The following is a 22,863-nucleotide window of genomic DNA, read 5'->3' on the forward strand; positions in this document are numbered from 1 at the left end:
AAAATCAATTTACTCAAAGTAATAAATTTTTGCATGGCTATTTCTTAAAAAGAAACATAACAATTATAATGAAATTATGCTCTGATAATTAATCACTCATTTCTCCAGAAGAAATGCCCGATCAACAGTTCACAGGCTTCCATCTTTTCATTACTAATTTTGGTAATGCCTTGTAATTAATTACCATTGCATTAGTCTCTTATCCTTCGTAAGTTGCATAAATTTCTTCAGTGGTAGGCACTGTCTTCCACTTCCTCCCAATCTACTCTCCATTTTAAAACTTGAAATGATTTCATATCTAATACTGATATTTATTATTTTTTAAAAATGTTTATTTTATATTGGAGTATAGTTAATTTACAATGTTGTGTTAGTTTCAGGTGTACAACTAAGTGATTCAGTTATACATATACATATGTCCATTCTTTTTCAAATTCTTTTCCCATTTAGGTTGTTACATAATATTGAGTAGAGTTCCCTGTGCTATACAATCCTGTGCTTATATTCTTGTTGATCATCTATTTTATATATAGTAGTGTGTATAAGTCAATCCCAAACTCCTAATTTATCCCTCCCCCCAACATTTCCCTTTTGGTAATCATAAGTTTGTTTTCTATGTCTGTGCATCTGTTTCTGTTTTGTAAATAAGTTCATTTGTATCCTTTTTTTAAGAGTCCACATATAAGTGATATCATATGGTATTTGTCTCTCTCTGACTTACTTCACATAGTATGATAATCTTTAGGTCCATCCATGTTGCTGCAAATGGCATTATTTCATTCTTTTTTATGGCTGAGTAATATTCCATTGCACATATGTACCACATCTTTATCCTTTCCTCTGTCAATGGACATTTAGGTTGCTTCCATGTCCTGGCTATTGTAAATAGTGCTGCAATGAACACTGGGGTGCATATATCTTTTTGAATTATGGTTTTCTCCAGATATATGCCCAGGAGTGGGACTGCTGGATCATATGGTAGCTCCATTTTTAGTTTCTTAAGGAATCTCCATACTGTTTTCCATAATGGCTGTGCCAATTTACATTCCCACCAACAGTGTAGGGTTCCCATTTCTCCACACCCTCTCCAGCATTTACTATTTGTAGACTTTTTGATGATGGCTGTTCTGACCGGTATGAGGTGATATCTCACTGTAGATTTGATTTGCATTTCTCTAATAACTAGTAATGCTGAGCCTCTTTTCATGTACTTTTTGGCTATCTGTATGTCTTCATTGGAGAACTATTTAGATCTTCTGCCCAGTTTTTGATTGGGTTGTTTGTTTCATATTGAGCTGCATGAGCTGTTTGTAAATTCTGGAGATTAATCCCTTGTCGGTTGCGTTGTTTGCAAATATTTTCTCCCATTCTGTGGGTTGTCTTTTCATTTTGTTTATGGCTTCCTTTGCTGTGCAAAAGCTTTTAAGTTTGATTAGGTCCCATTTGTTTATTTTTGTTTTCATTTTCATTACTCTAGGAGGTGGATCCAAAAAGATAGTGCTGTGATTTATGTCAAAGAGTGTTCTGCCTATGTTTTCCTCTAAGAGTTTTACAGTACCTGGCCTTACATTTAGGTGTTTAATCCATTTTGAGTTTTTGTGTATGGTGTTAGGGAATGTTCTAATTTCATTCTTTTACATGTAGCTGTCCAGTTTTCCCAGCACCACTTATTGAAGAGACTGTCTTTTCTGCACTGTATATTCTTGCCTCCTTTGTCATAGATTAGGTGACCATGGGTGCGTGGGTTTATCTCTGGGCTTTCTATCCTGTTCCTTTGATCTATATTTCTGTCTTTGTGCCAATACCATATTGTGTTGTTGTTTTTTTAATTAATTAATTTATTTTTGGCTGCACTGGGTCTTTGTTGCAGTGTGCGGGCTTTTCATTGCGGTGGCTCCTCTTGTTGCAGAGCATGGGCTCCAGGCGTGCGGGCTCAGCAGTTGTGGCTCACGGGCTCTAGAGCTCAGGCTCAGTAGTTTTGGTGCACGGGCTCAGATGCTCCACGGCATGTGGGATCTTCCTGGACCAGGGCTCGAACCTGTGTCCCCCGCATTGGCAGGCAGACTCTTAACGACTGTGCCACCAGAGAAGCCCATACCATACTGTTTTGATGATTGTAGCTTTGTAGTATAGTCTGAAGTCAGGGAGCATGATTTCTCCAGCTCCATTTTTCTTTCTCAAGATTGCTTTGGCTATTTGGGGTCTTTTGTGTTTCCATAGAAATTTTAAAAAGTTTTATTCTAGTTTTGTGAAAAATGCCATTACCAATTTGATAGGGATTGCACTGAATCTGTAGATCGCCTTGGGCAATATAGTCATTTTCACAGTATTGATTCTTTCAATTCAAGAACATGGTATATCTTTCCAACTGTTTGTGTCATCTTCAATTTCTTTCATCAACGTCTTATACTTTTCAGAGTACAGGTCTTTAGGTAGGTTTATTCCTAGATTTATTCCTAGTTATTTTATTCCTTTTAATGTGATGGTAAACGAGATTGTTTCCTTAATTTCTCTTTCTGATCTTTTGTTGTTGGTGTATAGAAATGCAAGAGATTTCTGTGCACTAATTTTGTATCCTGCAGTGTTACCGAATTCATTGATGAGCTCTAGTAGTTTTCTGGTAGCATCTTTAGGATTTTCTATGTATAGTATCATGTCATCTGCAAACAGTGACAGTTTTACTTCTTTTCCAGTTTGGATTCCTTTTTCTAATACTGATATTTGAAACACTGTTTTTGAACCATTTCTCCCTCAGCTTTGAATGACAAAATACAATGATAACCCACTGTCCTCTTGTTTTTCTCATACTTATTTTCTATTATTTCTGCTAACTTCATTTGCATTTCTTACCACCCTGCCATGTTCTTGTTAAGTATCAGCCCTCCCAGCTGAACTTTAAGTTTCCTGTGGGGAGAGAACTGCTGTATCTAGAGCATCTACCACTGTGCAAGGTGCATAGTAGGCTCTCGATAAATACTTGATGAATGAAAAATGAACAGATAAAACAACTATAGATGTTTCTTCAGACTCAATGCACTCTCATCTCTTTACGCCTAACTTTAGGAAGTTCACCTACTGACTGACAGTATTGCATATCTGCACAATTAGCCCGAACATAAGTTTTTCCCCTTATGTCAGTTTCTACAGAACATCTATATTAAATCTACCATCCAAATACAAAGTACTGTTATTACTCAAACTATATTGAACCTCACTTCCCCACTGCTACTATTACATAACCACATTCTCCTATCTTGTAGACTTAAAAATTTTCTATTTTTGGTTGGTGCCTGTCATTTTTCAGCTACTCAGTCGTAAATCCTTCTAATATTTGTTCTATTCATCAGTATTCCAAAGCTACCATCTGATTAGGTCCCCAATGACTGAAACCAAGAATACTACACAATAGCTTTATGGCTCATATCCTTTTAACAACAGTTACCATTTATTGAGCATACACTATGTACAAAACACTGTGTTAAATGCTTTACAGACCACTCATTTAACTCTCAGAACAACGTGTGAGGAAAGATTTTTCATTTTCCAAATGAGGAGACTAATCAGAGAAATTATATTCCCCAAGTCACAAAGGTAGTTAAGAAGTATAGCCAAGATTCAATACAGCTCTCTTGACTCCAAGGCCATGTTCTAAACTGCTATGTATGCTGCCTCTGGTAGAATTTGTATCCTGTTATTTTTAATAGCCACTCTCACCACATTATTTCCTTGCTCCCAATTCCACAGGGACTCCTCCCTGTGGTACTAAATGTAACTTAAATATCTTGCCATCATGACTTTATATTAGCTTATTCTCTTTCAAAGTCACTTTAATTCTCATTACCAGAGCTAGTCTGTCAGTGATGTCATTTTCCTTGCTTATGATAGGCCAAATCATGACTTCTTCTGCTTCAATACTCACTCTGTCAGAAATCCCTAATGTCTTCCACAGCTCACTTTGTTCTATTTGAAATTCTTTCATTATGTGGCTTCTATGGAATTAAACCATAACATTATAAAGCAGGAAGAGCCTGAGACTGCACTCCAGTCAAATGAGTCTAATCCTTGCTCTATCACTTAGTACCTGTGTGATCGTGTGCAACTTACTTAACATCTCTAAGTCTGTTTCTTTCATCTATAAAATGAAGTATTACCTGCTATGTAGGGATCTTGGTTAGGATCAAATGAAAACGTATGAAGGGCTTAGCATAATACCAGGCACTTATCACTTTCCTTCCTCCTTAAACATAAGAATTCTAAGTTCTATCTGCCACATCTTCAATTATCACCTCTGCAAAAGGATTCCTTCATGTTATTAAGCTCAATCATCCTCCCAACATCAGTCCATATTTCTAACTGCTTGCTGAATTTCTTTCTGTAAAAATTTAAATGTTCAAATCTGCAAGTCCTATCTCCTTCCCATGCCTCAATCAGCTTCTTGTCTTAATAACCATCATTCCAATCCTGGAAAACTCTCTTTCCAGACACTAAGGCTTGAACCCTTGACATCATCTTTGACTTTCCACTCTGCATTCTGATTAGGTATAGTGTACTGCATAGAATCTACCAAAACCATGTCTTTTAAAATAATCTCCTTGTCATGTTCCCACTGCTACCTAGTCCTTATTTCCTGAAATGACCTCTAAAATGGGACCTCCTCTGTTCTCCATGGAGAGTCTATGCTTTCTGACTCTGTGCCTCCTTGCTATAATCACTCTATTCATTGTATATACAACATTTTCCCCACAGCTTTCCTAAATCACAACCAATTCTCCAGAGATCCATCTCAAATATCTCATCTTCTATGACACCTTTCCTAAGTTCTATTAAACAGATGTACTTCCCCTCCTAAGTACTCTGTACAGGTCTTTTCAGGGCTCTTACTATTTGGCAGTAAAGGTTATATTTATAGTTTTCTTCCCTATTACTAAACTGCAAGCTCCCTGAGGCAAAGACCTATGTTTTACTTATATCTATAAATCTAGGACAGTGCCTTGAACACAGGAGGCCCTCAGTACTATATATGATTATTCATTCATCTATCCTTAGTCTTGCGAGCATCTATAAAACATATTCAGTGTGTGTAATATTATTTTATACTTATGCTTACAATCCCAATTCATCTAAAAGCTATGTTAAGGCAAACCGCACTATTTATTCTCAGGCAGTCTAGTACATACTCTTCTATGAAGGTGGTAAGCATTTACTACAATACCTCAAAGATGTTTAATGACATTTGATGGTTTGGGAGACACGTTAAAAAAAAATACAAATCTGAGAGACCCTACGTACCAAATTTCATTCAGCATATAATGGACACGTTTCAGAAAAGCAAAACTTAGAATAAACTAACCACTAATGATCCTTAAAAGTTTAGGTCAAATAGATGAGATTCAAAATAAAAATCTTGCTCATATTTTATTTGATCTTAATAATTTGAAGACATTATAGCCAAAATTAAGGTTAATTCCTCAGGAAGCTAACAGCATTTGTTACCTGATACCAGGAAGGAAAAAACAAAAGTAATGTAAAGAATTTAGGAAACTATTCTCACTTTTAAATTCTTGTAAAATTATGCAAAAATCCCCTGTGATCCCTTTTTTTTAATGAATAAATTACTGTGTCTTCCTAGGAATGACTTTTAAAATATGTTCTTAAAATTCTCCCCCCAAAGGCACTCCCAATAGAAGGAAATTAATACTAAGGAGAAAAGGATGGTAGTTTTATAAGTGAAAGTAAAAGGAGAAAAAGAATGGTAGTTTTTAAAGTGAAAGTAGAAATTATTCCCAACTTGCTGTGGGGAAGAGGATAGTTGGCTTTAAAAAAAAAAAAAAAAAAAAAGGAAAAGAAAAAGGACCTAGAAGTTTTCGTTTTTATAAAGGAGGATCTTATATGTAACACATTAAAAAAAGGGGGGTGGGGCCTAATCTCAAATACAGAACTGGACATTAAATACAGACATCTGAACCTAACAGATATTGCCAAATATGCAAACTTATAAAAAATCAAGGGAGAAAGACATAAAAAGAATAATCCATCATCAGCTATAAACTACATACCTGTTTAAGTCTGGCAAGTTCTTTCAAAGCTCGTCCCCACTGCTGCTTGTAATGCAGCTTAGACTTAGTTGCGGATTCCAACTTTCTTTCAAGTTCAACCTAACAGTGATTAAAATCATATCAAGTGAAACACTATACCACTGTGTACAATCACTGAAAGATAATATATACAAAGACTCTGGCTTAAGAAAAGAGTTTATATAGTGTAACGTACGACATCATCTAGAACTGTTATATAATTTACTGTAAATATTATGGCACATGAACATTTTCTTGTTTAAAATATAGTTGTATTTTTACTGCCTAACAGCCTATACTAAAAGGAACTGAATCAGTCTTAACCTCCAGACAGTTACTATAAATGTATTTAAAACATATATATTACATAAAGATCATAGAGTGAAAAAATACATTTTTTTTTTTTTTTTTATATATAACAAAAAGCAGTTGTTAGCATTCCATTTAGCTGACACTCTCAACCTTGAAACCAAATTATTCCTTTTGGAGACCTATCATTATGTGGAATTTTGTCTTACATTGAAGAGAGCTTGTAGAGATACTTTTATAACTCTATTTTGGCAAAAATCATAGAATGCTGAAAACAGTGAACTGTTTTATCAGGAGGCAGTTTACTAAGTGTACAAAGTCAAAAATATTTTAAGAATGTTAAAATAAACCCAAGAGTAAGAAAAATAATGCTCCAAAAAACACTCATCTAACTTTTATTTTCTATTTTTCCTCAAATATATAAAGAAAAACACGAAATAGATTTGATTTTTAAAATACGGTTATTTATACTTGCAGCAGGCAATCTGTTGTGTATGAACTGAAGCCAACTTGGCTAGGTTTTGGAATGTACTCTCAAAGTTTCAAACCAAGTACCAAACAAATTCATGTAGCCAACAGTTTTACTATTTAAGTGATAAGGTAATAATATGGATGAATTACAGTAAAATACTGTTAATCTAAACTGGCCTAATTTTTTTATATCAAGTCTAATTTTTCCCATACACATAACTCCTAATGTTTTGCAGAAAAATAAAATCGAAGACACTATCCAAAAATTCAAACTTCAGAAAGCTCAGAAGGAAATAAAATGAAAGGAAAAGCACATTGCCAAAATCCCTTCACAAAAGACCAGAATGTTCTCTGCAGTAATATATGACTTCATGGAGTCAAGGTCTTTTCTGCTTTACAAATCCCTAGTGCTTGGATTTAAATGTGTTGACATTTCACAACTATACTCATACATCTTAAGTTGAATAATACTCTGAGATTATCAAAGATGATCTCTTCCACTTATGCCCTAAAGACTTATACATATTAGTTGGTAATTTTAACAAGAGGACATATGTCAGAGGAAAAGCAAAAATCTGTTTATAACTGTGTGATAAAAGAACAGTATTCAATTATAAAAGTGATCATGTCCCTGGGTCTTGGAGAAGGTACAATATATCCTGGACGAGCCTCAGAATGAGGGTTAGGACAACCTAGAGAGATCACTTATACCCACTGAACTGACTCCATCAGAAAAAGCTGGGGAGATTTTATCAGTTTTGCCATGATTATCAAAATAACTCACATTTGCATTGATATTCACACAGTAGTTCACACTAATTTAAAATGCATATATAATCAAAACATATAATGTCTTTATTCTTAACAAACAAAAAAAAACTGTAGCTAACAAATCTGAGACGTTACACATCATTTTTCTAATTCATCCCAAACTACCAAATCAGTGATTCCTAACTTTTTTTAAGGATACAGATGCCTCTGTGATTCTAAAGAAATATATGGACCCAATTCCCAAAAAAAGGTACACAAGCAAAATTTTGACACAATTTCAGGGCATTCAAAGACCTCGAGTTAAGAGCCCTTTTTGTGGGTAGATATGAGACTTCAGGAAGGCTTTTCTGATTTAAATCATAAGCCAAGTTATAGACTCAAATTAAAACTTGGCTCAGGACCTAGAGTCAATTCAGAGGCTACTGAAGATCAAGCACAGACTTTCACTGATTCTCAATGTCCCTGTTTCTATCCTTGATATACCCACAACTCTAATTCTCTACTGGAGGCATGGCATTGTCTTTGCCTCTAATCTCCTATTCCCCAGTTCCAATGTGTAACAAAAACCTATAGATTTCTTCCTTGAAATGTTTTCCAGTTTTATTCTTTTATGTTCTTTCTACCATTTCCTAAGCTCAGGCTTATCTCATCTCTCGTCTGCTCAGCCTCAAACGTATTCTATCTACAAATCCTGCAAATCACTATTACATCAATTTACTCTCTACTAAAAAATCTACAACAGCTACTACTTGCCTACAGGACTGAGCCTAAACTCCTTTGCCTAGGTGTTAAAGCACTCTGAGATATAATTTCCATCCTACTTGTTCTACTACTTTCTTGGTATTCCTCAACAGGAAACCCTCTACTCCAACCACCGGGTTTGTCTCCCCTACATATACACCTTGTCCAAGTTACTTCCTGAGCCTGTCGATTCTTTTTCTTCATTGCTTATTTAAAACTTCAGATTCAGCTCAAATTCTACCTCTCCATGGAGCTGTCTTAAAACTACTATATTCTGAACACCAAATGACTTCTTTCTGAATTGCAAAGAGTTCCTATCACATTCCCTGGTATTCGATTATATATGGTCATTTAAGGTTCTCTGAGTCATCTCCCCAATTATATTACAAACTCTTTTAGAAGTGAGGTCCCAGGGACTTCCCTGGCGGTCTAGTGGTTAAGACTATGCCTTCCAATGCAGGGGGTGTGGGTTCGATCCCTGGTCGGGGAGCTAAGATCCCACATGCCTCGCAGCCCAAAAACCAAAACATAAAACAAAAGCAATATTGTAACAAATTCAATAAAGACTTGAAAAATGGTCCACATCAAAAAAAAAAAAAGTGAGGTCCCAAAAGGATAACATACTTTTACTCTTTTCTTTTCTCTCATTTTTCCCTTTGTCCTAAGACACAGTAGATACTCACCAAATGTTCTTAAATACACAAATTTAGTTTCTGTCTTAATCTTCTGTATGCATTACTAAATTATAATGCTTTCCCTATTTTATTTTTCAAAAGTTCCAATTGTTTTTAAGCCATCTAAAAGTCATTTCCTAGCTAAAAGCACATCAAACTATCATTCACTTCTTAAGGGATTTAAGAATTGCATTTGGTAAAACTGTATCTTAATGTTAACTTATTTTTAGACGATTTCAGTGAAAATGGAAATATTTGTGTTATATTGAAGAGATGAGTAAACAGAAAAGAAAAAAGCTCTCAATCAGACATAATCGGAAGTTGTAGACTAAATCAGGTACTTTTTCACTTAAGTCTTCCTTTTTATGCTTTTATCTCTTTGTTACTTAAGAAATAAGATTCTGCCCTCTTCTGGCTCCAAAAAAAACTTACGAAGAATGTTCAAAGAGCTGAGAAGCCTTGTTTTGCTAGGCGTTTAAAAACAGTGGATGAATTCATTAGGTCTGATATAAAGGTGCTTCCATTACACTTTTTTTTTTCCTCAACAAGTTCATGGTGCTGTTTATATTTGTAATATGTTTGGTGATTTTTATCCTTTTGGTAGAAGTGTAATTGGAAGAAGAAATTTTTAAAAATCACAATTATTTCTATGGTGATACACTATCTAGTATATATTCAGAAAAGATGAATATGATAAGCACTCTGTTCCAATTTTGAGATATTTGGCCCTGAATTTCCCCAAGATAAAATGGAAATACTCTTGACACCTACTTAAGAGAACTTGTGAGAATTGATGAGATATTGTCTGAATGCTTCAAATATCTCTGGCAGGCCACATAATTCATAATATAAAAACAAATACTTTAATATTTGGTTTAATCAAAAGGGGTGGGAAATGTCCAGTTTGATTCAAATTCAAGGTCACTGGTAGAGAAATGAGAAGGCCAAAAATGGAGAATGAAGAGATTGTCCAGATATGTAAGAAGCAGAATCAACAAGACTTTGCAATTAAATAGATATCGGGGTAAGAAGAGGAACCAAAAACAGCATGGCATTTGACAAGCTGCAGAAACATTTAATGAATTCAGAAACGCTAGAAGAAAGCAGTTAATACCCTTTTCAACTCTAACCACTCTTATTCTTGTCTCCAAATATTTTATATGCACCCTTCTGCCTCTTGAATAGTCATATCAAGGGCCAAATTTTATATCTATGCTCCAACCATCCCCTCCTCTCTTAAAGCTTCAATTTCTCCTTGTTGTTAATTTCTTGTCCTTAATCTAAAAATATTCTCTGATTTTCCTACCTCTAAATAAGCTTTTCTCAAGAGCTTTAGGCCCTTGGGCTACATTTTTTCTTGTCTTCCGGGGTTTTTTGAAATTTATTTTTTTTATTATTTTTTAAAATTTTTGGTTGCATTTTGTCGTCGTTGCTGTGCGTGGGCTTTCTCTAGTTGCGCTGAGCGGGGGCTACTCTTTGTTGCGGTGCGCGGGCTGCTCACTGCGGTGGCTTCTCTTGTTGCAGAGCACGGGCTCTAGGTGTGCAGGCTTCAGTAGTTGCAGCACACAGGCTCAGTAGCTGTGGCTCACAGGCTTAGCTGCTCCTCAGCATGTGGGATCTTCCCAGACCAGGGCTCGAACCCGTGTCCCCTGCATTGGCAGGTGGATTCTTAACCACTGCACCACCAGGGAAGCCCTTTTCTTGTTTTCTTTTCAAAGTCAAACTTTCTATAACCTTCTGCAATTTGGCTTCGTAAAAATCAGTGACCTCTTAACTGCCAAACACATGGTCTTTCCTCAACCACTCTTGACTTGCCCATCATGAGAGATTACTTTCACTTCCTCATTCTTTAAACTCCCCCTTTCCTTTTGGGCACAGCACTAGACTGTTTTTATTACTTCTCTAAATCTCATTAGCCTCCTTCCCCAACTCTTGATTGTTCTCAAAGCTGAACATCCCCCTAAGTTTTATCATCAATTAGCTTTCCTAAACACTCCTTAAGCAATTGCATATACTTGTAAGCTGTTACTTTATTCAAATCACTCTCAAATCTGTTTGTCTAGCCCTTTTCTCTTCCTACTGTATTTTCTCATTTTTTAACCACTTAGTTAACTCCTTACTAAGATTACTGCATTAGCATCTCAAATGTAGTATGTCTAAAATCTGAATTCTCTACAACTTCCATCTCTCCAAAAAAGTTCATCGAAAATCTTCATTTCTATTAATATTAACATCCATTAAGCCAATCTTATAAATTTGAGAGTAACCTCTGACTTTTCTTACCAGATGAAATATGAATTCTTTAAGTAAACATCTAAGGTCTTCCCTCATATGGCTGAAAATTACCTTTATTTCCAGCATTCTCTTATCAGGCCTACATTTATTTAAAAACTACAGCTGACATTTGCACAATGCAGGGGTATGCATGCTAATCCTCCATGCTGTCAAAAAAATGCCTACAACTTTACAGTTGGCCCTCTGAATATGTGGTACCGTAGAATGTACTTTCTGAAAAAAATCTGTGTATAGGTGGACCCTCACAGTTCAAACTCAATGTTGTTCAAGGGTAAACCATACTACTATAATGATTAGACTCTAGGTTCTAGTCAAGCAGCTATCCAAATATGCAATAGACTTTTTAATCTTTTTTATACTTTTGTTCAGTGCTTCTTTTTGGAATAACCTCACCCACATATCTACCTATTTAAAGTTTCACCTATTCTTAGGCTCCATATACAATCTCATTCCTTCTTTATACTTAGTGTGTTGATTTCAGAAGCTGACTTTGTTTTCCCTTTGGACTCATGGCATTTAGTAAGAGAAAGTTAGATGATATCTGCTCGTTTGCCTTTTGCTATAATTATTTGGGTATGTTCCTTGTCTCCTTCTGTAACTTGTTATTTACTTGACGGTATCCTGAACGCTTTTGAATCATTCATGATGGCATTTAGCATGGTATCATAAATAGCATACATCTTTGCTGGATAATGAAAAACCAACTCTATCAATCAGCATCCTGCCAGGAATCTAGAAATCAGAAGTAATTTAATACAGGAAACTGGTTCAACAGATAAAGGAAGAGCAGAAAGGCCAAAGAGGATATGGTGAGGCAACCCAGTGATCAGCAGCAGCAAGAAGCCCCCACCTCTCCTAGGCAGGAGGGACTACAAAAAGGTACCAGGAAATAGTAGTTCTTAATACAAGCAACCCACAAACTGGGGGTGTCCAGTGGGCTAGAACCACAGTGGAGACTGCCTAAAGGAAGCTGGAGAAGGGATGCCTGGTGGGAGATGGAACCATAAAAAGATGTAACTACTGCCACAGAAAATAAGGGAAGTAGAGAGGCAAAAAGAGAGAGAAGAAAGAACTACTCTGGCATCTTCCCAACTCCTATCTACCAATCTTCTGTTAGTGTCCCCTAGTGGCTGAATCTACAGAAGAGAAAGGGCAAGAAAGCCTTTAATACAATGCTGAGTTGGAACAGACAGGCAATGGCTGCCACGACAATTAAATCCTTAAGCTTCTAAAGCTTATTTTCCTGTTTATTATTAACTCTGTTATTTTCTTAAGCATGCTATATATTTTTAATAATGCCTAAAATTTATCAAACTCTAAAATGCAAGAGCTCATATTGTCAAACTTAGATTGTCTGTTGGGTATTACACATTTTTTAATGCCTAGAACTTGAACATTCTGTCTGTGGGGAATCCCAATATAAATGAGAGTCAGGACCTGGCTTCCAACCACAGAAAGCAAAATAGGATGGCTATCCCTTCTTCCAAACTAAGAGTAGAGTACAGACCTGTGATTTAAATGCGTGCTCCTACCTGAGACAGTGAATCTAAAGGGCAGTATTATGGAGAGAGGGTATTCACAATGGCTACTGCAAAACTGAGAGTTCAACAGCCTAACACTAGAATCAGGGGAGACAGAATCCAGGGACATGGCAGTCATGGAACCAACAGTAGCATCCCGAGTAGACTGTTTCATGACAGGATGGGCCCATGACTTGCTTCCCCCAGGTTTTTTAGCTTTCCTGACAGGTTTGTGAATTCCTTTAATCCAAGAGTTACTCAGTTCTGTTGTCTGTAACCAAGGACTCTAGTATAGGCTCTAACTGATAAAAGCCATGAAATTCAAGTATTGACAAAGTCATGTGCCTCAAATTCTCTGATATGTTCTTATTTGATATCAGAATACTACAGTTAAATGTTATTACATTGTATATGCACATATCATTTTTTATTTTATAAATTTATCATTAAGGCTAGTTAAATTGCCATAAATTGACATGGGTACCTTTTCCAAAGTGAGAAGATTTATTTCAGACTGTAGCCGAATTTCTGGTTTGCTGCTTTGCTGATCCTTGAACTGATGGAACTCTTTTTCCAAAATCTTATACTTATTTTCAGCATCATTGAGCTGTATTAAAAAAAATTATAGCCACTTTAAAACAGCAGTGTGCAAAGTTTAGTATTACAGAATTCAATTCAATAGTGTCATTTTTTTCTTACTTTAAGGCATGTTTCTATTAGAAAATTTAGAAAATATATAAAGTATAATGAAGAAAATTAAGATCTCTAGTAATCTCAAAAATTCAGTAAATCAACTGATTAACAATATATAAAAACTTTTTAGGAGTATGAAATTTCTTATAAAACCAGTACCTTGAGAACATTTTTGTTAAATTTTGGATGGCAAATGGAAAAGTCAGTCTATAAAAATACTGAAAATAATTTTTAAAAATGCAACATGTAAGATTGAGCATTATAGATATACCTGATTATTGATGAAAGTTTAATTTTAAGGCAGTATTATTGTTCCTATAATTTGACACTGTAATTTCGTAATTCCAATACTATTACAACTTACAGATTATTTGGTCCAGTCCCTTCATATTTATAGGTAAGAAAATTGAGGATCAAAGAGCTAAATTACTGAGGCAGTGCCAAAGAGCTAGTCACTAGGAGACGCATGAAGAGAATTCAGATCTTTTCATCCCCTAGAATGATGCTCTAATGAATAGTTCCTTAAATTTAAAAAAAAAAAAAAAAAAAAAAAAAAAAGTGAGAGAGACCGCCTTGACTAAACACTGTAATTTCCCTTAGAACAGTTTCAAAACTACCAAGAAAAAGAAAAAAAGATATAAAGGTATTCTTTTAAAATGTGGGATTTTTCTAATCAAGTGCAAATAAGCACTGTTTAAAGATGCTTTCTGAAAACATACACCAATATGACTAGCCATCTTTAGATAACCCAATTATCTCTTTAAGACTAAGACTTAACTAAATGCGAAATACTGAGAAAACTGGTGGCAAAAATGGAACTTAAATTACCAATAATAAATTCTTGTTTTATGCTAATAAATCCTAATTAGAATTATTGATAATTATCTAGCATCTTTAGGTAATGAGTATTCCATACATGGAAGTTTTCCGTATAACTGAAGTTTACCTCTTTGAACATGTAAATTTTATGTTTAAAGTTGAATAGAAACCTCTCTAAAGAATCTCTCTCACATTTTTGTTTTAAACAAAAACTAATAAACTTAATATTTGGCATTTTTTTGACCATTCAGGACATTATCAATCTACTATTAAGAATGACTAATCAAGCTACTAGGCATACTGGGTTCTTTGCTAAGTGGTCTATAAACTACATTGATTTTTTTCAGTTCTGATAACTGCCTTTACATATTTGAATATTTATACTTAATCTTCATCACCTTGCACTGATAGTATATCTATCTGTCCCTTCTACCTGTCCAGTTAGAATTGTGTGTATAGTACATGTAACCTGGTTCAGAGTAAGGGCCTAAAAAGGTTTCTTATATATAAAAGGGGAAATGTTTACAGTCATGGACTTAGCAATTTGGGCATCCCAGAAACTTCTGCTGCCCACCACAGTTTTTTCCCCATGTCTTAGCTTATGTTTTAGAAGTGCCCCGGGGAATTTTTCCAAAATACCAGTTCTTCCCGCCAAGGTTCTTCCCACAACGTTGTAAGCTAATTATACCGGTCTGGGACAGGGTAGAGATGTGGATTTTTTCATGAGCTCCCCCGGTAATTCTAATACATGTTAGAAGCCTTTGTTCTAGACGGCTGAATCTCCCTGATAAGTGGTAGAAGAGAAGCATTACTGGAGAATCCCATCACAATTGCCCACTTTTACAACTTTATCTTTCATAAATTTACATGAGACCACCACCACAACAATCAAATTTATATTTATAACCACCTAAATAATATGATCTTAACTGACCCTGAACTGCTATGGAAACTATTCTTCACGCCAGGATTTACTAAAGACTTCAGAGGCATTCATCATACATATCTAATCTACACTGAAATGTTTCAAGACAGATAAGCTTCATTTTTAACAGCTTGAGCCTTCCTTTTTCCAGCAAATATTTATTAAGCCCCTATTATGTGCTGAAGACTGGCTGGGCTCCAGGCATACAGACAGAAACCAAAACAGTTTTATGGAACTAATAATCTGACACTGATCAAATTATCACACTAATGAAAATAAAAACAAACTGCTATAACGTATCATAAAGAAATAGAATAAGAGAATAATACCCCAAGAAAACATGTAACAAAAACTTGACCTAGACTTGGACAGCAGGGGTCAGGGAAGATTTCTCTGGGAAAGTAATGCCTCAGCTGGAAACTGAGGGATTAGTATAGTTCACTAGGCCAAGAAAAAGCAGCACACACAAAGATCCTAAGGGTGAAGCATGCATGGTATGCCTGAGGACCTGAAGAGGACGAGTGTGGCTGGAGAGCACACAGAAAAGGTGAAAGAGTGGGAGATGAGGTGAGAGAGGTAGGCTGGGTCCAAACTATGCAAAGGCTGGTAGGGCAAGGTAATAATTCTGATCTTTATTCTATGAGCATTAAGACAACCCTGAACAGTTTTAGAGGGAGGGTGTCATGATTCCAAATTTCAAAAATATCACTCAGGCTGCGACAGGAAGAACAGGTTACAGGGGTCCATTACTGACATAAAGAATACTTACAGCAAGGTCAAGTATGGACAGGAGGACCATGTTGGGTTTTAAATGCCTTTAAGACACCCAAGTAGAGATGTCTAAAAGGCAATGAGATAAATGGGTTGAGAGTGCAAAGGAAAGGTTTGAGATATAAATGCACAAGTCTCAGAGATACAGATTGTCTCTGAAACCACAGGCACGAATAAGATTGTTTAGCACAGTGTAAGTCTGAAGCTTGGAGGAAGTCCAACATTTAATGGCTAGATAAAGGAAAATAAACCTGCAACGGACCTGAGGCATGGCCAGAAAAGTAGAGAAAAACAGGAAGAGTGGTGTTATAGAAGTTGAGAGAAGAGAATATATAAAAACAAGAACAATAGTGTTGATGCTGTCAATAAGTTTGAGTAAGATGAGAAATGAAAAACACCCACTGAACTTAGTGACTGAGCCACTGGTGGCTTCTCTGACAACTGGCTGGCTGGGGCAATGGGGATGGAAAGCTGAGGCGCATGGGTTGAGAGGTGAGAAAATGGAAAGGAGCACAGACAATTCTCTCATGAAATTTGGTTCTTAACTGAACTTGGTCCAGTGATATATGAAGAATATCTACATTTGCTCAAAGGAGATTTATTGGAAACAAATTTTAAGATGAGAGTTAACTAAAATATAGCACAATCTCATACAAATAATTATAAGGGAAGTAAGATTATTCCAATATAGTCCTCAGCTTTCAGGAAAAGAAGATCCAACTTACATTTGAATCTCAGTGTAGTAAATGTGATTAATAATCCAAATTACCGGGAATTTTTATAACTCCTTAGTGAACGATTTCTATTATTTCTAGAATGCAAATAAACTCTAAGTTTAAAGAGATGACAGGTATTTTCATCCAACCTGTTGCTGAAGTCGGTGTTTATCCTCTTCTAGTTGCTTCATCTTCAACCTTTCCAGCTCTATTTGGTGAACACAATCTTCTTTGGCCCTACGGATAGAGTCCTGGAGTTCTTGCAGGTTCCGTTCACGTTCTGATTTCAGTTCCCTTCTTTCTCTCTGAAGCTTAAAACAGGTACATCTTTAAGAGGCTGACCTATTACTAGCTGCATTATACTATTCAATATTCTATTATCCTTATATATGGTCAAATGTTCAGAATGTTTTATGAAGTGATTTTTATATCATTTTCACGTATTAGACAGTTAATGTTTAAGTGTATTGAAAGTATAAATTTTCAATCATCATTTACTCCTAAAATACAAAGTATATCCCCAAATCCATATATGATGCATAAATTCAATTGAAAAGGCCCTAAATGCTTAAAACCCCTATTTGAATAAACCCATTTTATTATGTAAGCAAATATGCCCAAGTTTCTTTACGTCTTTAGAAACTTCTTATTTTTTACCTAATCACATAAAAGATAACAAAGCCTTAGTATTAGGAACAAATACACATTATGTTTAGGTTTAACAATCTAAATCAATTTAGAAATTGCCGAAAATGTGTAAAGATAAGGCTAGGGTGATATGCTGAGAAAATTTTAAGAAACATTTGGGTAAGGAAGGGGCATATAAATTTCACAAGGAAGAAATTCTAATAATTTGAGGTGAACTTTATAGTAATTTAAAAAAGTATTTAGGGTACAATTTAATAAGACCTAACAAAAATGCTAACTAGGCATGGTACTAATGTAAGTTTATCCTTTCTTGGGATCTAATCTTTAATAGGCAAGAAAGAGGTATATTCCCTTCTTAGTGAAATACAAAATCATGATTCTAGGTCCCTGAGCCTATGCTACATTTTCTCTTTTCTCTAGGTAGTGCAACTATCCATTCCTTCCACATAATTGCAAAGGTAACCAAAAATCTCCACTATTGCAGAAGTCAGCCAAAGCTGACTGAATAATAGTTAACCGTTTCAAATAACAGTTTTCTACCTAATTCCTCACCTTCTAACATATAAAACATGTTTCACCTACATGCTTCACCTAGTTGAATAGCAGTTTTCTCCATAATGTCTGAAAGACTATTTCCATGAAATATGCTTTATACAGTACAAAGGAAAAACAAAGGAATAGTATGAATTTAATATATGGATTCTGTGAAATAAAGACATGATAGATGAATACAGTACCTCTGATTCTGCAATGGCCAGCTGCTGCTCTCGCTTCTCCAAGTCAACTAGGGTTTTTTGAAGTTTTCCTTCGAGAACAGTATATTCAGCAACCTAAAATATAATAAAAGTTACCTTATCTTTTCCCCAAATTCAAAACACAAATTCAAAAATGCATATATTATGATTTTACTGAAACAGAGGATCTGAGACTAGGAAAATCATGAATTACATATACCAATTCAAAGCAGAAATTCTTTCCACTATACTCTAAGGAAGGAAGCCAATCTAGCTTCTGCTTGGGTATCTCTAGTAATATTCAGTCTCCTGAGGAAGCCCTTCTCCCACCGGGTGGTAAGTTAGACTGCCAGTAAAATCTTGTGTTTTAGTAAAAACCTAGCTCCTTAAAAATCTGCCTTGCTCAATATTCCAGTAGTCTTCTGAAGCCCTCTTAGTCACTTATGCTCTTTCTCTGGAACTAATATTGGTGATAGGCCAGCTATCACCAATCAGTTTCAAGTCAGTCCTCCTATTGTTGAGATCTAGTCCTTTATTACAGTTTAAATAACTGAGTTCTTAATTGCTTCTGAAGCTACAGTTCCTGCTTGGGACCTTAGCCTAGTACCCCAATTTGTACAAGCCTGAAGTCCTGCTCTGCTCTGTCTTTAAGGATGTGAGTCCCATTAAGGATAAGAGGTCTACCTGCTTGGCCTGTATAGGATCCTCTCTCATGGTTTTCTATCTTTTAGTTCAGACTGATCCTATTTACTAGGACTTTCTGAACCAAATTTTCTATCCTCCTCACCAACGAGTCTCCAGGTCCCAGGCTCCAACCTGATTTTCTCTTTACAAGCCTGGGTTTGATGCTCCTTAGAAGCCCACCCTTTAATCCTGTTTCTATCCCTTGGGAAGAAAAAAAAAAGTATCTTCACATATTTGACTCCAGTGATAGCCATCATACATCCTCCTAGTCTTTTTTTCTCCAAGATAAACACAAGCGTCAACTATTATTCACATGTTATTGTTTCCACATCCTCTAATATCTTGGATTTAATCTGGAGTCTACATTCTAAACTAAGTACTTTCAAAAATATGGTACCCAGATGTGATCTCACTAGTTCAGAGACTAAAGAATGTGCACTGCCAAAGACAGGTCAGCAAATGTCTCCTAATTTTAACTCCATCTAAAATTGCATTTGCTATCTGAGGATGCTAGTCATGCTGTTCGTTACGTCAAAGAAAATCCCCAAGGTCTTTGTTCTTAAACTTGGAGTAACTATACCCATTGTCCAAGTGAATGTTTCACTCTGACTACAGAATTTGACATTTGTCTTTATTAAACTTTATTTTGATGATTTAGCCCAATATACCAACCAAGCAAGATCGTTTATTTATTAATTCTGTTAACTCTACCACTGATTTTTGGTTCATCTTTAAATTCTTAACCAAATCACTAATATAAGTGTGTCAAATTCTGAGTGCCACATGTAAAAAAGCCTTATAGAAAGACAGGTAAACAGGATGGGGAGGAAGTATTCAAACCATATGTTCGTCCTCTGGCAACCCAAACATCTTATCTACGTACCATCACAGATACAAAGAACTCCCAAATTTATATTGCAAAGTCAAACCCCCCTCGAGAGTTGCAGACCTGTAAATCCAAATACCTGCTGAACATGCCAATAGCCCCCATACATCTCAAACTCAAAACTGTATAAAACCTGAAATCATTCATTATCCTTTTAATTTAAACAAATATTTATTGTATACATAGCAGATGCTGGGCAAAACAATGTCATGTGGAATCTATACTCTGAGGGAAGACAAACTATAAACAAAGAAATGGATATTTAATGTAATAGTAGGTAAATGCTATGAAGAAAATAAAGCAGAATGAGGAGACAGTTAGTGCCTGGGGGCAGGGGAAGAGAGCAGTACTTTGGATACAGTGGTCAGAGAAGGCCTCGCTCACATTACTCTGAGCAGAAACCAGAAAGTATCTCTGAAAGAAAAGCAGTCTACAGATCCTGAGGAGAGAGGTGGCTTAGCATGTTTGAGGAAATACACAGAGGCCAAGATGGTTAGAATAGACTGTGTGAACAGAAGGCTGACAGAAGATGAGGTCACAGAGGAAGCGAGGGGACACATCACAAAAAGCCTTGTAGGTCCTGGTAAGAACTTTGAGTTTTATTCTAAATGTGATGAGGTTTATTCTAAATGTGATGAGGAGTATGACGTGTTTTAAGGAGGAGGAGTCCATAATCTGACTTCCTCTACTCTTGGCTGATATCGCAAGCTACAGGGGTCAGTAATGGAGGACAGGATACCAAGTTAAGAAGTAAACGCAGAGACTCCGCAGTCCCAGTGCAGGGGGCACAGGTTCGATCCCTGGTGGGGAAGATCCCACATGCCGCACAGTGCGGCTGAAAATAATAATAAAAATAAATAAATAAAATAAAAATAAAGAAGTAAACGTAGTTATCTAGGAAAGAGATTGTGATTGCTTAAACTAGTAAAATAGTATGAAAACTTTACAACAGCGTTTGTCCATTTCCTCACTTCCATACTTTGTTATTTTCATCATATATTTTGCTTTTACATATAAGCATCAACACCGAAAAACCCATCAGTCACATTAAAAAATGGCTCAAAGATTAACTTGTCTTAAAAGCTAAATGTGCTGTATCATCTGAAGGTTTACTGTGATAAGTTAAAGATGCATACTGTAAGCCCTACAGCAATCACTAAAAAAAAAAATAGATATTGCTAATAAGGCAACTGTAGAAATAAAATGGAATCATAAAAAAAAAAAGAAAAATTCAATGAATGCAAAAGAAAGCAGGAAAAGAGAGAAAACAAAGAATGTATGGGACAAATTGAAAACCAAGAGCAAGACAGTAGACTTAAACCCAAGCACGTCAATTATTAAATATAAATGGCCAAAAGTCAGAGACCTGAAAAAACTTTAAAGAATTTTCTAGTCCATACCCTGTCCTGTCTCTTGATCTAGTATAGCAAACTATCCTGCCACTGTCTTCTCCCATTTATAGACATTTCATTAACCACTAATATGAGAGTATTTTTACAGACTTGAATTTGGAATATTTGAGACAAGTCTAATTTTCAGGGTTGTTTTACTCAATAACTTGAGTATAAATAGATAAATATTAAATTTTGGCTTTCTGGAATAAGATCAGATGGTCTCACGTTATCATTTTAAAAGATGTGATTTATAACATTTCATGATTCAATCTTTTAAAACAGCTTAAGAGTTTTTGGTCCTTTTTACTAACTAATAGATTATAATGTAATATTTATATATACTTAAATGTTCTATTTTCTTTTTAAATACAGAGATAGGCTTTTTCTCTAAAGTATTCACTTTCTATATTTATTCACTTTTTGAACAGGTAACACATTTGCAGGGTTCAAAATCTAAGGAGTACAAAACAACTTACAGTGAAAACCCTTCTTCCTATCCCTGACCCATTCATTCACTTTATCCAGGCCAATATATAACCACTATAATTAGTTATTCCTTCCAGAGATTTTCTTTAATGTATATAGAAGATACTATTATTAATATTCTTTCTTTCCTCCTTCAATTTTTATAAAAGTCATTACCTTTTTCTTTACTAGTGATTCCCTCTCTCGGTCCCTTTTCTTCCATTCCTCTGCAAGAGCTTGCATATGAGCCAGTTCTTTCTGCTTTAGCTGCCAAAGGAACAAAAATCAAGTAAAAAAGAGAAACCCTAAATATTTCAAATAAATAAACCAGCTGTTTTCAGTTAAATAATTAATACTGATCACTGATATATTTCTTTCAGACATGCCATTTTATTTAAAACAAAACAGAGGATGCCTGAGGTGAGTAATACCCATATAATTCAGGACAGTATAAAGTTAATAGCTGTTTTCTACCTCTCTTGTTTAACAACTGATGATTCTGGCTTCCAGAAGGGTATGCTAAATGAGATCTTGAAATTAAAAGAAACCTTCAAGTCCTTAACCTCTGAATTCTAACCTTCAGTGCTAATTTTGCCCACAAATCATGGAGAAAGTTTAGGAGAATCCTTTCTGGGTGGCTTCTGTGAAGCTGTCATATTTTGAGTATTTTTTTATTCTTTGTTTTTTTAAAGAGTAAGGCATTCTTGAATTCAAAGGGACTAGACAGAGTACCCATGGAAAAGAGAGAAAAGCCTACTATGGAGAAGGGAAATAAATAGACAAAAAAACTTTTTAAGTAACATTTAAAAAGTAACCTGATTTTCAAAAATGTCTTCCTGCATCTCTTTCCACATTTCTAGCTCAAGTGCTGCTTTGTATTCTAAGGTTTCACGAGGCTCTGTCTGGATTTCTGAAGGACAAGGTGCTGGAGGAACAGAAGATGGCTTTTGTTGTACAGCAGATAAACCCTAAGATATGAATGAAAGAAGCATACTGAAACAAACACACTCACGCATATATACACAGTAGGTCTGTTTTAAAGAATAATTTCATAAGATTCAATGACATATACCTGAGATGAATCAGACACAAAAATCTCACGCATTTTCACTAGTCCGTAATCTTCTAAAGTCACTGTGTAAGAAAGATCTACTATCCTGTTATTTGACCTACAAATGAAATCAGAAATATTTTAAAACTCATGGAAACACTTTCATATTATTTCCTTTTACTTCCCCAATGCTGGAGCACTGAGTAGACAGCATGTCTTGCA

The 22,863-nt window shown here is 35.5% G+C and overlaps 1 protein-coding gene across 6 annotated transcripts in view; it reads right to left on the bottom strand.

Moving 5' to 3' along the window:
• Positions 1-22,863, bottom strand: part of CEP120 (centrosomal protein 120) — a 79,564-nt gene that overhangs the window by 17,160 nt on the left and 39,541 nt on the right. For 4 of the 6 annotated variants that reach the window (XM_082380701.1, XM_082380700.1, XM_082380704.1 and 1 more), the window contains 7 exons: positions 22,663-22,759; positions 22,406-22,558; positions 21,768-21,857; positions 18,165-18,257; positions 16,929-17,090; positions 13,340-13,462; positions 6,057-6,155 (listed from right to left, as the gene is read on the bottom strand). In XM_082380701.1, coding sequence (XP_082236827.1) covers positions 6,057-6,155; positions 13,340-13,462; positions 16,929-17,090; positions 18,165-18,257; positions 21,768-21,857; positions 22,406-22,558; positions 22,663-22,759 — 817 coding nt within the window. The remainder of the gene's footprint in view (positions 1-6,056; positions 6,156-13,339; positions 13,463-16,928; positions 17,091-18,164; positions 18,258-21,767; positions 21,858-22,405; positions 22,559-22,662; positions 22,760-22,863) is intronic. The other 2 variants (XM_082380702.1, XM_082380703.1) reach the window with 2 other exon arrangements.

Source organism: Balaenoptera borealis, assembly GCF_965194805.1.
Source record: "Balaenoptera borealis genome assembly, chromosome: 2".
NCBI classification, from domain to species: domain Eukaryota; kingdom Metazoa; phylum Chordata; class Mammalia; order Artiodactyla; family Balaenopteridae; genus Balaenoptera; species Balaenoptera borealis.